The following is a 17917-nucleotide window of genomic DNA, read 5'->3' on the forward strand; positions in this document are numbered from 1 at the left end:
GCCCTTCGGCCCATCATGCCTGAGCCGGCCATCAGGTACCTATCTATTCTGATCCTATTTTCCAACAATTGGTCTGTAGCCTTGTATGTTATTTTTTTTCCTTCTTTTAAAAAAAATTTAGAGTACCCAATTCATTTTTTCCAAATAAGGGCCAATTTAGCGCAGCCAATCCACCTATCCTGCACATCTTTGGGTTGTGGGGGTGAAATCCACGCAAACATGGGGAGAAAGTGCAAACTCCACATGGGCAGTGACCCAGAGCCTGGATCGAACCTGGGACCTCAGCGCTGTGATGCAGCAGTACTAACCACTGTGCTATCGTGCTGCCCCTTCAAAGTGCCTAAGTGCTTCGTAAATGTTGTGAGGGTTTCCACCTCTACTATCTTTTCAGGCAATGAGTTCCAGATTCCCACTACCCTCTGGGTGAGAAAGGTTTCTTTAAATCCCCTTGAAATTTCCTGCCGCTAACCTTAGATCCATACCCTCTGGTTACTTATACCATGGGCGGGATTCTCTGACAATGGGGCGAAGTGTTGACGCCGTCGGAAACGCCAGAGCGTTCTACGACGGCGTCATCTGGCCCCTAGGAGCAGCAATCCTGTGCCGCACAGGGGGCATATGGCACTGGAGTGCTTCACGCAGCTCCAGCTGACGATACGGGCGCCAGCACTGCCGGCACGGGTCTGCGCATGTGCGTGGTTTGCCTTCTCCGCGCCGGCCCCCAGGCAACATGGCGGAGCCCTACAGGGGCCCAGCGTGGAGGAACATAGCTTCCCCCCCCCGGGATTTGCCGCCCACCAATCGGTAGGCCCCGATCACGGGCCTGGCCACCGTGGAGGCCCCCCCGCCCGGAGTCGGATCCCCCCTCCACCACACCAGGACGGCCCCTGCAGCACGAACGCCGAGGTCCCGCCGGGTAGGACCACACGTGAACGATGGCAGTGGGACTCGGGCAAACTCGACAGGCACTCCACCTGTCCAGCGCGGAGAATAGCCAGCGCAGCCCCCGACCGGCGCCGCAGCGACTGCACCGACGCCATTGGCACCGATTCTCCGGTCGCCGCCGGGTTGGAGAATCCCGCCACATGTCTTTCCTGACCAGTTTAAGAATCATTGAATCCGCCCAGGTACCAAATGGATCCTCTCTGAACTGCTGGACTCCTATTTGTACACTTAAATGAGTCTAATGTTGGTTTCAGATGGTTGCCAAAGACACCTAAGGCGCTCTTACCAATATGGCAGCCACTGCTTGTGCAGGAAGTTTAATGATAAAATTGTCACGTGGGTTGTTCATTTAGCACTCAAAAACAGGATGAAAGGTAATCGGATTTCCACCCAAACAGGTCTTGAGATCTTACATTGGTAAATAAAATATTCTTGCTGTATAAAAAAATACTGAGGCTTAATCTCAAAATTGTTTCTGCTGTTTTAGTTTCCTTACACAGAATGGTGCCAAACAAGCAAGCTCAGGCAGCTATGAGATACCGTAGTAGCAGGCACAGAACAGCTGTGGCGGAAAGGTCGGGCTTGCAAACTCGTTACCTACTCACTTCCATTAATAGTAGGGGCACGAGGACACAAAAACTGGAGTTTTGAAAAAGGACACGCACCAACAGAGATCCCACCTACGACCAGAAGATGGCAGCAACATGACAAACCTTCGCTGGAACCTGATCCAATATTGACCAGCACACTGAGCAATTTTATTCAACATCACAGCTTCACGATCCCCTTGCAATTATTTCTGATTAAACCCATAGTACTCATTAGAATATACTGGAATACAGAAATTTGCTCAAAATGACTGAATTTGAAGCAACCACATATTTTGTCTATTACGCTCAAATTCCATTCTATGAATTTAGTGCATTGTGTGTGGGAGAGAAAGATGAGAGATAAAATCTGATTCAAAACTAAGATTTCATAGGAGGAAGCAAATAAATAGCAGCTTGGTTACACAATCTTGGCCTGTGGAACTAAATTAGTTATGGAAACATCTGCACACAAGAAGATTTGGGGGGGGGGGGGGGGGAACATCACTGGCAATTTGATTAAGGGCTGGTTTGGCTCAGTGGGCTAGACAGCTGGTTTGTGATGCAGAACAAGGCCAGCAGCGCGGGTTCAATTCCCATACCAGCTGGGAATTCTGAATTCTCCCTCTGTGTACCCGAACAGGCGCCGGAATGTGGCGACTAGGGGCTTTTCACAGTAACTTCATGAAAAAATGAAAATCGCTTATTGTCACAAGTAGGCTTCAAATGAAGTTACTGTGAGAAGCCCCTAGTCGCCACATTCCGGCGCCTGTCCAGGGAGGCTGGTAAGGGCAGTGTTACTGTAAGCCTACTTGTGACAATAAGCGATTTTCATTTTTTCATGAAGTTACCGTGAAAAGCCCCTAGTCGCCATTATTTATTTATTTATTAAGTACAATCATTTTAATAGAAAAAAAAATTATTATGAATATTTTAATTTTATAATATGTGTATTATAATACTTTTTTTGGTATGAATAACAATTCCAAGGTTTTCAGAGGGGAAGAAACACAAAGTAAGGATTTGTAGGTGTTTTTCTACAGAGTGCCACTGTAATTTGATACTGTGATATCTTTGCTTGCTAGTCAAAAACAAAGTGAACAGCAAAACAGACCCAGTTGGAAGGGAATATTGTCAGTTTCCTGCAACACTGAGATAATAGCTCCACAGACACTCGGGGAGTTGTGCTCAACATGATTTGGCAACTACCACAACCCCCGCCTCCCCTTTATCTGAAACAGGATGGAGACTTTGCGTAAAATAAAAATATCAATCATGAAAACTACCTTTTGTACATTGGCTTCAGATAATTTCAAAGTGCTTTAGATATTTTATCCAGATCAAGACATACAACCAAACAATTTCCAATTTAGGGGCAACGTTAGCGTGGCCAATCCACCTAGCTTGCACATCTTTGGGTTGTGGGGGTGAGTACCACGCAGGCATGGGGAGTGTGTGCAAACTCCACACGGACAGTGGCCCGGGGCTGGAATCGAACCCGGATACTCGGCGGCGTGAGGCAGCGGTGCTAACCGCTGTGCCACCGTGCTGTCCCTTGCATAATTCTAACAGAAACTATATCCTGTTCAATGTGGATCAAGCGATGTGATGTGAAAATTTCTAAAATACCTCAACGTTTCTAAGATCAATAACTGAGTGCATGGTGCTTCAATCTCCCTGAAGATTCCCTGTTTTGGAATTTTGGTAAAATTTTTTAAGTTGGACATACTTATCACAATTTGTAACAATGTATTTGCTTTTCTGCAGAACCTACATAATTACACCTGACACGCACTGGAATTAACTAGTTAATTAGAAATATAAAGATACCGCAAAATGCACCACCTGCCACATGTACGCATTCCTGGCTTGTGATCTTGAGATTCTTGTAAAAGTACTGGCAACTCGAACTGAACTGCCAGCTCCCAAACTAGTCAAACCCAGATTAGACAAAAAGTATTTTTTTTTCCATGAACATTAGCAGACATAACAGGGTGGAACTAGAAGCAACTTAATAATACGATATCTTACAAATTTGACATGGTAACTGTAGAGAGGGGAGGATTGGGAAATTATACAACGTGTTCCTGCAATCCTGGTTTGGCTAGCAACAGTCAGTTCTATATTTAAACAACAGAACTCCAGGTACAGCATTATCTGGGAGAGCATTCCCCCGGCACAAACATGGTGCCCTGTCACTCGTGTTCTTTATACCAGGCATTGTCAAACTCGGGGGCGCGACCCACGGGTGGGTTTTACAAGTTCGGGGGGGGTTTATTCATTTAACTTATTCATTTAATTATTATTTTTTTCATTAATTTTATTCATTTCATTTTTCTTTTTCTTTACAATTTCGGGGGGGATTTATTTGATAAAATTTTACAGGAAAAAATGCAGAACTTTGGACAGATGGAGACTCCATACCTTCCGACACCGGAAGGCTTCACCTTCATTCAACAGGTTCCATTGGAGGAGCGTGTACGAGGGCCAAAGGGACCCAAAACCATTTCCTCCATTTTTGTCAGCAGCAAACAAGGTAAGAGAAAATGGTGGGTCGCGCAGATCGGCCGGCGTGGGTGGCGAAGATCGGCCGGGTTGGTTCCCGACGGTTGGCCGGTTGGTAAAAATGGGTCCCCGGAAAAAAAGTTTGAAGAACACTGCTTTATACTGCTAATCAGTTTAGCAGGTTAACAGTTGTGTCAAAAGAAAACAAGGGAAACAAAATGTATTTGCATAGCACCTTTCACAATCTCAGTAATCACAATGTCCTTCCCTGCTAATTAAGTACTCTTGTCACTGTAGGGAAATGCAGCAGTCAATTTACAGACTGCAAGATCCATTCAATAGCATTGTTGGCCAGGACACCCGAGCACTCTTCCAATGGGGCACCCTTTCAAAAGGGCCATGGGATCTGACCATGCCCCCAGGGCTTCAGTTTAATGACTCATCCAAAGACTATTACCTCTGGCTGTACAGCACTCCCTCAATACTGTACTGAAATATCCATCTACATGATGTGCTCAAATCTCTGGATTGGAGCTGAATCAGAGCCAAGAATCCCATCACCGAGTCAACCTGACACTGAAAGACCAGCTTTTCAGTGAAAATGGAAGCTCCGGACACATCAGGGCTATATTGTAATCTATAGGAAACACCAAGAGAATTCGCTCATTTTCATGTCACAAGATTGTGAATTCAGAACGCCACAAAGCAACCAGTTTGTTCTGAAGCTAATTGAGGACAACAGGAAATTTTACAGAAACAAAAGAAACCTGAAGTTCCAAAGAGTGATTTTTATGATCCTTTAACCATTAGTCATAATTTCCATTGTTTTCAAAGGGAAATCACTGGACTATTTTGGGATTCATTCTTTTTTAAAAATCTACAGTACCCAATTCCTTTTTTTCCCAATTAAGGGCAATTTAACGTGGCCAATCCACCTCCCTGCACATCTTTTTTTGGGTTGTGGGACTGAGAACAACGCAGACACGGGGAGAATTTGCAAACTCCACACTGAGAGTGACCCAGGGCCAGGATCGAGCCCGGGTCCTTGGCATCATGAGGCAGCAGTGCTAACCATTGTGCCACCTTGCTGCCCCTTGGGATTCATTCTACTGAAAAATGCATAAGACCATGTTCTTTTTTAAAAATAAATTCAGAGTACCCAATTCATTTTTTCCAATTAAGGGGCGATTTAGCGTGGCCAATCCACCTAGCCTGCACATCTTTGGGTTGTGGGGGGCGAGACCCAGGCAAGCAAGGGGAGAATGTGCAAACTCCACATGGACAGTGACCCAGAGCCGGGATTGAACCTGGGACCTCGGCGCCGTGAGGCAGCAGGGCTAAATGTTCTTTAAAGTAAATGGGAGAGAAAACTAAGTGCGCTGTGTCAATATGATTGGCACTTTCAGGTACTACAATAGCCTTGAGGAAAAATTTTACATTGTGTCAGGTGGATGTACCTTTAAGAAATGGGTGTTTATCAAATGGCTGCAGTGATGTCAGAATGTGGGTGGAGCTGGCTGTCTGTTTGTGTTTCACTTTCGTTTTGAGCTGGCAGCTGCAGTGTGATTTTGTTTTCAGAGGTGGATAGCTGCATTCAAAGCAAGCAGCTGTACAATGATCTCTATTTCTCTACAAGCTAAAGAATGTCTCCAGATCATTGATGATTTCAAAGTAATACCTGTTTCTGTAGAGCATTTAAACCTGCTGTCTTTATTTTAAAAAAGGATTTAACTTATGGATGATGTTTGGGAAGTTATTAAGGGTTATCTATAGAGTATTGTATCTGTGAAGTTCTGTGTGTTGGTAGTTGATAAACTGTTTACTGTGCATTTATAAAATGTTAACTGGATTCATAGAATAAACATTGTTTTATTTCAAACATACTTTAGCTTTCTGTTGCACCACACCTGTAAAGTGGGCCCTTGTGCTCCCATAACCAAAATCTTTTTAAAGTTGTGGGTCAGGTGAACTCCATGATATACTTTGGGGTTCTCTAAACCCTGGCCCATAATAATTGGCTTAAGGTGGAGTTAAGATTGATCAACAGACGAAATTGATATAAACAGGTGGAGAACCAATCTTTCAAAAGATTGCTTGTAAACCTTTTGCTGAAAAGTTTCCCTCTGTCTATTAGGATTATAGTGTGGGAACAAGTTTATTGTTTAAAAGTTTATTATAGGGCAGCACGGTGACGCAGTGGATAGCACTGCTGTCTCACAGCGGCGAGGTCCCAGGTTCGATCCTAGCTCTGGGTCACGGTCCATGTGGAGTTTGCACATTCTCCCCGTGTTTGCGTGGGTTTCGCCCTCCACAACCCAAAAGATGTGCAGGGTATGTGGATTGGCCACACTAAATTGGCCCTTAATTGGAAGGCATGAATTTGGTACTCTAAATTTTTTTTTTAAAGTTTATTATAGCCAGTGCCTTCTGTCCCCATCATAAACTCCATTCCCTAGCCAATGACTTAATCCCTCTTGCTGGCAAATGTCTGACTCCATACCAGACTGTTTGCAACATTGGCCCCGAGATAAGCTTGGGACCATATATCTGCACCATCACTAAGACCATCTATTTCCACTTACATAACGCTACTCAACTCCACCCCTGCCTCAGCTCATGTGCTGCTGAAACACTAATCCATGCCTTTGCTGCCACTTGACTTCACTCTTGCAACACACTCCAGCACAGCTTCTCATCTTGTGCCCTTTATAACCCTGAGAGCATTCAAAACGCTGCTGCCCTTGCCCCAAATTGCATCCAATCACGATCACTCGCGCACATTGGCTCCCAGTTAAGCAACACCATGTGTTTAAAATTTTCATCCTTCTTTTGAAATCCTTCATGGCCTTAACCGTTCCTATATCTGTAATCTCCTTCATCCCCCACAACCGGCCTCTTTAGTATTCCTGTTTTTAATCACTTCTTCATTGGCGGCTGCGCCTTTAGCCAAGCCCTGGAATTGCCTCTCTAAGCCTCTGGATCGTCATATCATCCTTTAATTAGCTCTTGTAAACCATCTCTCTGACCTATTTATTGACCCTAATATCTCTTACGTGGCTGGAAGTCAGACTTTGTTTGATAACACACCTGCAAAGTGCCGTGAGACACTTTACACGTTAACGATACGATATAAATGCAAGTTGTTGCCATTAACCAAAAGTTCACAAATGTACTTGTCTACAAGTGACCAATTCCTGAATGACCAGGGTTTGGTCTTGAAGATATGCTTTCTTTCTCTTACAGAGAGCAGCAAACTCAGAGTCCATTACAAGCAATCACGACAGGAATCGGCAAATCTTGAAATATGGTCGAAATAAATCTTTTGATTGAAGTACAACAAATGAATGAGTTTTTAAACGGGTAAAGGATCAGAGGGTTAGGTAGGAATGCTAATAATTGTTTCTTTTCAGTTAATTATATTGAAAGTTCATTTCATGAAAATGGCAACGAAGACACTGATGTTTTCCCTGTAAAGATATTGAGGAAGCCCAGGATTTCACTACTTATCGCACACTTCTACAAGGTTCAGAATAATGTAAATAGCCAATATACTTTCCCACCATTGTTACTCTACAAAATAAACAATCCTAACATTTCATTTCGCTAATGCAATAAGTTTTCCGTGTTGTGTTAAGTTAAGTATATGATCAACTTTCCACTGGATTTAACTTTCTTTAGAAGCCTTTGGTCAAAGGTTATTGGTCAAAGGTTAAACAAACACAGTTATCTTCCATTACCTCATCCTGCAGTTTCTTGGTTACTAGTTGAAATTTGTCAGCCTCCAGGGCCTTAGTTTTCAGCTGTTGCTGCAGGCCACTCAGCTGACTGCGGGTCTTTTCCTTGTACTCATCAAGCTCCTTCCGCAGCTCCAGGTTTGACCTTTGGGCATCCTGACTCATGTCAGCCATCTGCGTACGGTAACAGCAGTAAAATGAAACGGTGGTGGGGGAGGAGGGGGAGAAAGCAGGAGAAAAAGAAGAGATAAAGAAGCATTTATTTAAATTAAGGTCCAAAGAAAAAAAAAGCTTGAATCAGAATCATAGTCTTCGAGTGCAAAAGGAGCCCATTGGATCCATCATGCCTATGTCTGGTCTTTGAAACAGATATTCAATTAGCTCCATTTAGTCAATTGTTTCCTTTTTAAACATTCTCCTTGGAAAATTACTACTGAATTAATTCCACTGCTCTTTCAAAGTTACGGCAACTCAGTGTTTGAAAAGAAATCTTCCTCCCCCCCCGCCCCCCCGGCTTTAATGCCAGCGTCGAGTTACGCACCTTCCTACCAATCTAAGTGCCTCCTTATTGAAATCCCACATAACTTGAAACACCTCTCTTAAATCTCCCTTTAACAATCACTGCTCCAGGGAGAACAATCGCAGCTTCTCGAGACACTTCATATCAATCCTAAGATGAACATAAAGCAGGATATTGCTTGTTCCCACAGAATGGCACAGGCACATTTTCACACCATGCTCTTCGCCAACTCCTCCCTCTTCATTTGTTCTCTAGGCGAGAGTACAGGCAGGCAAGACGGTGGTGACTGTGCCAGTGCTGTAATGTGGCCCTGTGCCAGTGCTGCCAGTGGAAGGTGAAAGGAAGTAGCCGATGGGTTTTGATTTTACCACCCGTCTTTCAAAGAAACCACCCAAATCTCTTACCCAAGCCCAAATTGTTTGGGATGTTATCCAAAGCACCATAAATATTCCAGCCTGATTAAACCGCCTGCAACACTAAGCTGCCAGGTTTCCTTTCAGAATCTGGAACACTACTGTGCATGTTCAGGCACATGTATTTTACGCGATATGCCCCCCTTCCCACCCTCTAAGCAAGCAATCTGGGGACATCCCCCCCAAAAAGTGTAGAACTAATAAAAATGTACTTTCATTACTTACTTTGGACTGTAATCCAGAGACCCAGAGTAATTCAAATCCCGCCACTGCAGATGGCGAAATGTGAATTCAATAGGAATCTGGAATGATGCCGAATGAAGGTCAATGAAACCTATTGTCAATTGTCATAAAAACCCATCTGGTTCGATAATATCCTTGAGGGAGGAAATCCGCCATCCTTACCTGGTCTGGTCTACATGTGACTCCAGATACACAGCAATGTGGTTGGCTCTTAAATGCCTTGTGTAATGGCCTAGCAAGCTCAAGGGCAATCAGAGATGGGGAAGCCAGCAACGCCCGCATCCCATGAATGAATAAAACAAATACTACTGCATTTAGGAGATTCGCTCTGTAACTTCATTATTTGAAAGCCTTTGGATAAGCAAACTTTGAGATTTAACTTCATTTGGCATTTTATTATTTTAAATTTCTTTTGAAGGACTGTAGTTAACTTGAGGAATACAGCTAAGTCACACTTAAATTGACCCATTATTTAATGATTATTATTTTAGCAGGCTTCGGTCTCCACCCACCACTAATTATTGAAGAGTAATATTCAGTAGATACAAGCTCAAAATGTCCGCACTGTTTAGAAGTGTTGACATAAAGAATCCAACCTCTTTCTCAAGCTTGTCAACCATCTTCTCCAATTGCCTTCTCTCGGTCTCCATCTCACTCTTTGTTTTCTTCAAAAGATCTCTCTGAACTGTTTCTGTTTTAAGCCTTTCATTTAATTCCTGGTGCTCCTGCGATCGTTTGTTGAGGCTTCTCTGCAGAATGAGAAAGATAACATGTAGCTAAAACTATTCATTATGTTGAGGGGTAACTTCATAGGCAAGTTAAGTGCTGTTGTGGAGTAATTGTTTCTGCTTGAACTAAGGCTGGGTTAGGGGTTACCTATACATCAGAAAGAAATGGCTTGTAGGTGTTAGTGCTTTTTAGAGACATCACTATAAGTTTTGTTTTAGCAACGTACAGCCAAATAAACTTGTCTTGTGCAATATTGTGCATTCATGTTGTGAAATAAAGTAGATATAATACACCTCACTAAAATCAGACATTGAACCGCAGAGGAGCATGCAAAAAGGCATGCAGCGAGGCAAAATCACACATGAAGGTCTTTTTCTCCCTTGTCAACACAGGATTGAGCATTCTTTAATGCAACATAAGAAGACTGGAGTAAGAGAGGCCGGCCCCGGATCACTGTCCGTGTGGAGTTTGCACATTCTCCCCATGTCTGCATGGGTCTCACCCCCACAACCCAAAGATGTGCAGGGTAGGTAGATTGGCCCCACTAAATTGCCCCTTAATTGGAAACCTAAAAATAATTGGGTATTCTAAATTTATTTTAAAAAGACTGAAGCAAGGAACAATGAGAAGTAGGAGAGATCCAAGTATATCACGGAAAATCAGGGGAAGCTATCTGTATTCCTCAAACTGATCATTTAGCTAAAACAGGAGTATGATTTAGGGACTTCAGAGGAGGTGTGTTGTGGAGATTATGCCTCAGCAGAGAGAATTTCTCAGATATGTGAAATAAATGGACCAGACCCAGGTGCACATTTACACCTTAACACTGCACTCCTTGCAGCAGTTAAAGTGACCACAGTTTTGATTCATTTGTTTATGGGATGCGCGCATAGCTGGCAACACTAGCATTTATTCCCCATCCCTAACTGTCCTCAATACAGTGCTGGCGAACCACCTTTTTAATTGGCAGCACCCACAGTACTGTGAAGGAGGCATTTCCAGTATTATGACCCAGTAATAATGAACAGTGATATAGTTCCCAGTCAGGATAGTGTGCAACTTGTCGGGTATTAGGAAAACGAAGGTAGTTTTAAGGGATTTATATTTGTATTGGTAAACATTAGAAATAAGGTAGAGCTTTAAATGCCTGGAAGGGTAAAATCTATAGTTAAATACATGCTGGACAAACGTGTTTGTATGTGTGGGGGTTGGTTAAGTTCCAACCGTGTTTCTATTGTGCTTAGAGAGGGCTACGGCATGAAGAGTAAGTAAAAAGGCAAGCATGTGGGGGCTTCTTAGCAACAGGAGGCCATTGTAAGGATTTAAAACAGCTTTTAAGTTTTAGTTTTAGACAATTTTGTGGACAGTTGGAGGCAGGACGTTGGGGAGTGAACAAAGGGTTTAGCTCAGTGGGCTAAACACCTGGTTTGTTATGCAGAAACAGGCCAGCAGCGCGGGTTCAATTCCCGTACCAGTTGAGAATTCTGATTTCTCCCTCTGTGTACCCGAACAGGTGCCGAAATGTGGCGCCTAGGGGCTTTTCACAGTAACTTCATTGCAGTGTTAATGTAAGCCTACTTGTGACAATAAAAAGATTATCTCTCAACACTGCCAGGAGACTGGCCAGGATGGGAGCTGCAAAGAGGGATGATTCCTGACGTACAAGTTACGGACCAGATAACCAGGGAATTGGAACAGAAAGAATGTTTAAAATGACTGGAGTTAAGTAAACAGAAACCAAGGTATTGTCCAGCAGAATTCAAGGAAAAGTAAACAACATGTTCCGAGTTAAAGAGACAATTGCAGTAACCAGATTTTAAGTGGAACAGCAACCTTCAAAGGTAAAACAAACGTCTGATGCCATTTTAATACAGTCTGGGAATTGAAAGTTAAAATAATCGTGAGCAGTTTGGACAATAGGCAAGACAAAGAAATCCTAAAGGGGTTGATGTGAAAGCCTGGGCTCGATTCGTTGTTAAAAGCGGAGCAGAAACGTTGATTAAAAGCGTCATTTGGAAAAAATGGTCTGGATTTTGGAATGCAAGCTACTAAGGGAAGGCATACTTAATTTAAAAGAAGATTTTAAAGTGTGATCTTGGAAGTGAAACCCTCACATGGCAATCATCTGGGGGAAATTCTGAGGAGACATCCACAGGCATTAACTGGGGTTCCGAGCAGAGTGTGAGTGTGTGTGTGTGTGAATGTGTGTGTATTTGACCACAGTCATCTTGTGTTAAGGATGATTGTAGCTTAAGATATACTTTGCAATACATATTAACCTTTAGATCTATCTGTATTTGTTAAGCTAAGGGGAGAAGTAAGGGAGTATTGTATAATAATCTGACTTTTCTTGTTAAAACCAATTGGCGGTCCTGTGATTCTGTTCCTCCACGTTTTATTTTCAAAAATTAAAGTTACAGTCTTTTGAGCTAGGGTTCCATTCTGGGATCTTCCTGTCGAATTCTAATAACAACTGGGATCGTAATAAGGGTAACTTGTAAGTGACGGTGTTCCCATATGCCTGCTGCCCTTATCCTTCAAGGTGGTAGAGATTGTGGGGTTGGAAGATGCTGTTGAACGAGGCTTGATAAGTTATGGCAGTGCATTTTGTAGATTATACACACTGCTGCCACTGTGCATCAGCAGCGGGCAGAGTGAATATGTAAGGTTGCTTTCTCCTGGATGGTGTCAAACTACTTGAGCTGCACTTTTCCAGGCAAGTGGTCAGTATTCCAGCTCCTGACTTGAGACTTGTAGATGGTGGACAGTCTTTGGGGAGTCAGAAGGTGAGTTACTCGGTGCAAAACCACTTGCCTCTGACCTGCTCTTGTAACCACAGTATTTATATGGTTGGTCAAGTTCAGTTTCTGATCAATGGTAATCGCCAGGATGTTGATATTGGGGTTTCAGCAATGGGAATGCCATTGAATGTCATGGGAAGATGATTAGACTCTCTCATTGCCTGGCACTTATATGGCACAAATGTTACTTGCCACTTATCAGCTCAAGCCTGAATGCTATCCAAGTCTTGCTGCAAATGAACACCGACTGCTTCAGTTTCTAAGGAGTCGAGAATAGTGCTGAGCATTATGGTATCATCAGTGAACATCCCCATTTAAAAAAAAATTTAGAATACCCAATTATTGTTTTTCAGATTAAGGGGCAGTTTTTAGCATGGCTAATCCACCTAACCAGCACATCTTTGGGTTGTGGGGGTGAAACCCACGCAGACACGGGGAGAATGTGCAAACTCCACACGGACAGGGACCCAGGGCCGGCATTCGAACCCGGGTCCTCAGCGCTATAGTCCCAGTGCTAACCACTACACCACCATGCTGCCCTGAACGTCCCCATTTCTGACCTTATGATGGAACAAAGGCAAATGATGAAGTCGATGAAGATGGTTGAGCCTAGGGCACTACCACGAGGGACTCCTTCAGTGACCTCTCAAGACTGAGATGACTGACCACCAACACCACAACCACCTTCCTTTTTGTCAGGTTTGACTCCAACCATTGGAGAGTTTTCCCCGTTGACTACAGTTTTGTTAGGGCTCCTTGATGCCAGCCAGTCAAATGGTGGTTTGATGTAAAGGGCAGTCACTCGAGTTCAGCTCTTTGGTCCATGTTTGAATCACGGCTGTAATGAGGTCAGGAGCTGAGTGGCCCTGACGGAACCCAAACTGAACAGGTTAATGCCGAATAAGTGCCACATGTTACCACTGTTGACGACCCCTTCCATCACTTAACTGATTCTCGAAAGTAGACAGATAGGGCGATAATTGTTCAGGTTCGACTTGTCCTATTTCTTGTGTACAAGATATAACGTGGCAATTTTCCACATTGTCGATAGATGCCATTATTGATGCTGTATTGGAACAGCTTGGCTAGGGCTGAGGCTAGTCCTGAAGCACAAGTCTTCAGTACAATTATCGGAATGTTGTCAGGGCCCTTGGTCTTTGCAATGGGGAAAGGTCGCTGGCTAAGGCCTTTCACAGCCCTTTGTGCACTGAGGGGAGGGGAATTGTATGGAATCCCTCGGGCCAAATGACTCACATTGAATGTAAGCAGTGCCTGCTTCATGTATCACAATTATATTGAAGTACTTCAAGAGTGCAACATGATCCATGGAGGTGCCTTAAATATCATTGCACTTTCTGTAACGAACACTTTGAAATGTCTATGATGGGGCGAAATTCTCCCGAAACGGCGCGATGTCCGCCGACTGGCGCCCAAAACGGTGCCGGAGACTTCGGCAACCGGCGGGGGCGGGATTCACGCCAGCCCCCGGCGATTCTCCGACCCGGCGGGGGGTCGGAGAATGACGCCCCTGGTTCTGAAATATCGGTCATGATTGTATTGGAGCATCTCAGAGCGAACATGATCTATGTATAAAAACTGAATATCATTGCACTCTGTGATGACCATTTTGAAATGTTCTTTCAGTTCTTTTATGAATAAACTATACTTTTGCAATCAAGAAATACCTGGACTTCCTCTAACCGGCTTTCCAATGCTCTTTTTGACAGTGAAACGTCCTGTTCTTGCTCTCCGATTTCTCTCAAAGCAGCTTCCAGTTGCTTCTTCTCTTGCTGAAAAAGTGATCGTGGAACAGTTTTTAAGTTTATCTCTGAATCAAAGCTTAAAGAGACAAAAATGTTACTTTACTGTCTGAGTAGCAATATTGGAACGTGGACACTCTCAACTCAGACACACAAGGTTACATATGTTTCAGGTGGCACTTAAACTTGTGTTTCTCTGGTTGCCAGGAAAGGAACTCCATTAACTAATGAAAAAAATCTTTTCGTCTCCTGAACCAAGGAGTGATCACAATTCAATCCGATATGGAAATATTGGCAAATTGCTCTCTTAACATCCAATGTGAGTGGAAACATCAGTGAAAAGGTAAATTTGAACTAAAATAAGGGGTGGGATTCTCTCAGCCCAGGGCCGGGCCGGAGAAATCCCGCGACCGGCGCAAATCACGCCACGCCACCAGTACGCGATTCTCCGCAGAGCGGAGAATTGGCACCATTGGTGCCAGCGTGGTTGGCACGGCCGGTCGGGGGCTGCTCTACGCGGCCGGCCGGCCAATTTTCGGCCCGGGATGGGCCGAGCGACCGGCGTGAAAACGGCGAGTCCCGCCGGCGCCGTCCACACCTGTTCTCAGCCGGCGGGAACTAGGCATGGAAGGGTCGTGGGGGCGGCCTTGGGGGGGGGGGGGGGTCTGACCCCTGGGGGGGGGGGGGGGGGGGGGGGGGCTCTGATGTGGCCTGGCCCACGATCAGGGCCCGCCGATCGGCGGGGCAGCCTCTCTGGCTGGGGGCCTTGTTTCCTCCGCGCCGGCCCCTGTAGTCCTACGCCATGTTGTGTCAGGGCCGGCACGTTGAAGGAAGGCACTGTGCATGTGCAGATCCCACAGCGCCCAGTTCGCGCCGGGATCAGCAGCTGGAGCGGCGTGAACCGCTCCAGTGCTGTGCCAGCCCCTTTGCGGGCCGAATTAGTCATGGCATCGGCCTGTTCACGCCGTCGTAAAACGCGACTGCGTTTACATCGGCCTGTTCACGCCATCGTAAAACGCGACTGCGTTTACGACGGCGTGGACACTCTGCCGCGGGATTAGAGAATCCCGCCCCAGATCTTTTTATAATGGAAATGAGAAAAAAGGCGATACAATGCATTTGATCCAGTAATATAATTTCTATCCTGAAGATCTAATTGTTCAATTGATTGATAATGGCCTCCCAGCTCACTCCCAAATCTCAGCCCCCTCCCCATCCCCAAAATGATGGCCGGCTCTACAATTCTTTCACATAACAACAGATGTAAATGGGTTGCCTGAGATGTATTTATCCTGCTGCTTGTTTGGTTACAACTCTGGGAGCTGGCACCAAATCTGGTTTTCCCGTTACAGAACTTCAGACCCAGTTTCTTGGTTTGGAGTTTTGCAGTTGGATAAAGGAGTCAGATTTCATGTAAGTTCAGGGCACCAACCCAAATAAATGCTGGTCGATAAACAGACAGTGTACAATGGGATCAGATATATACGTATATAGACCAGTTGCAGGTTTTAACAGACATTTCTATCAATATATTATCTTGCAAAAATCAAGTGTTCACCTCTATTCTCCATACTTCATATAACAGCAAGAATGAAAAGAGGACAACATGACTAGTGCAAATCACATGCATGAAATAATATTTTATTTGTTTTACCCTTTTAACGTTTGAAGAAAAACAGTTAAAGAAGAATAAAATAAAAATAGAAAAATACTGGAAAACACAAAGATTTATGGATTTAGGAAAATGGTCCCAGGGTGTAGCCCTGATCATGGATCAGAGCATTCCCAGCTCTCCCTGATTGGGCATGAATGCTCCTTAAGGTGTCTTAGCCCATGGTCTGAGTGTTCACTGTAAGCTCCTCTAAAGCCAACTGATGCTAATTATGAGGAATCCTTCATGATGGCATGTCTCAGAACAGTCTGACTTAATAGCTTCCTGATTGTTCACCATCCCTGTGGGTGAATGGAATGAGAGGGGCCCGGACCTTCAAATTCCTCCAGCAATAATTGCCTGTTTCTGAGGACCATCAATGGCACCACTTCTGTGGTGCACATTTTGGTACCTCTTTTGCCTTCTCAATGCATTGTTCAACAGCAATAAGGCACTCAGCTTCTTCTGCAAGATGCAGACTTTGTGACATAAGGGTTACTGCCATACCAAAGCTACTGGAACTGAATGCTACATAAACTTAATACACTGAACCTTCAGATAAAGGAGCAAAGCAGGGGTTGTAAATATAAACAGTGTCGCTGTGGCTGCATTACCTCCAGACGTGCAAGTTTATCCTTCAACCTGTTCTCTTCCATCTTCATGTTCGAAATTATTTGATTGAGTTCACTAATTTCACCCTGTAATTCTCTAACTTTTCTCTTCAGGGTCTCGTTTTCATCCATGAGATGTTTCACACGAGTCTCTGCCGTGTTCTTCCCTTGCTTGGCTACAACCTTTTCTTGCTCCAGTGCACGTTTGTTCTGTTAGAATAATATAGAAAGAAAAACTGTGAGATTTTAACATTACAATAAGACTTCGACACCAACAAAGTGGTTTCTTGCTCAAGACGAAATACACACACACACACACAATCTGTCCCGTGGAGCACAGTACAACAACACAACATATCTCCTCCAATTTAGTAAGCGATGAATGCACAGTTAAACCAATAAAGCAATAAATCAAATCATATCAAATCAAACCATATAAACCAAGGCGGTCTCATTTAACCTTGATGAACTGCAGTTCAGGTAGAGGTAAAAAGCAAGGTGCTGAGTTTTCAAAAAGGAACACATCAGTAAAGGTAGAGAGTAGTCTTGGAGCTTTCCCACAGAAACAACAGCACTAGGGCAGCACAGTGGCTCAGTGGTTAGCACTGCTGCCTCACGGGGCCAAGGTCCCAGGTTCGATCCCGGCTCTGGGTCACTGTCCATGTGGAGTTTGCACATTCGCCCCGTGTTTGCGTGGGTTTCGCCCCCACAACCCAAAGATGTGCAGGGTAGGTGGATTGGCCACGCTAAATTTCCCCTTAATTGGAAAAAAATGAATTGGGTACTCTAAATTTATTAAAAGAAAAAAAAAATTATTATTAAGTCTGGGGAAAGCACTGGGGTAGGGTAGTTTTCAAAAATCCCAGCCTGTCCCATCACCTGACAGAAGCAATGGGAGCTGCACCTGTTGAGAGTACAGTGGTCTCACTGTCGACCATGTAACAGCCTCAAACAGCTGAGGAAGAGATGGTAATCAATCACATAGGGGATCGATTACCTAATATGGCCACAACTGGGACAGATTTCTTTAAAATCTCCATGATTCAGCACTGTCAAGAGAGGGTTAAAACAAAAATACATTAATGGGCAGAAAACACTCACTAGGGTTAATCTGGGAGGGGCTGGTTCCTGAAAATGTGCTCGAGTTCCTTGCCAATATACCGTATCAAATTTCAATCCGCTCCATCTCCTCCCCATGAAAAATTCACCTCAATAATCTTGCCCCCCCCCCCCCCGCCATGTTAGAAATTTTACTCCCACTTTTTATTCCTCTGGGAAGTAGAATTTTATGATTCCTTGGAAAGGTGGATGTTGTGTATTGCACTGAGAAAAGACTCAGCATGCGGATTGAGAGCAAGCAGCCCATGCTGAACTAACTTTACTTCAACCTCCAACAGAGAGGGCATCAGATTTGCTCA

General features: G+C 44.2%; 1 protein-coding gene across 2 annotated transcripts in view; it reads right to left on the minus strand.

Annotated features, from left to right (window-relative positions):
• Positions 1-17917, minus strand: part of cgnl1 (cingulin-like 1) — a 191908-nt gene that overhangs the window by 44774 nt on the left and 129217 nt on the right. For both annotated transcript variants that reach the window (XM_072470717.1, XM_072470718.1), the window contains exons 9-12: positions 16503-16709; positions 14163-14267; positions 9544-9696; positions 7775-7945 (exon numbers count right to left, since the gene is read on the minus strand). In XM_072470717.1, the coding sequence (XP_072326818.1) occupies positions 7775-7945; positions 9544-9696; positions 14163-14267; positions 16503-16709 (636 nt within the window). The remainder of the gene's footprint in view (positions 1-7774; positions 7946-9543; positions 9697-14162; positions 14268-16502; positions 16710-17917) is intronic.

Source organism: Scyliorhinus torazame, chromosome 12 (assembly GCF_047496885.1).
Source record: "Scyliorhinus torazame isolate Kashiwa2021f chromosome 12, sScyTor2.1, whole genome shotgun sequence".
Lineage (NCBI taxonomy): Eukaryota > Metazoa > Chordata > Chondrichthyes > Carcharhiniformes > Scyliorhinidae > Scyliorhinus > Scyliorhinus torazame.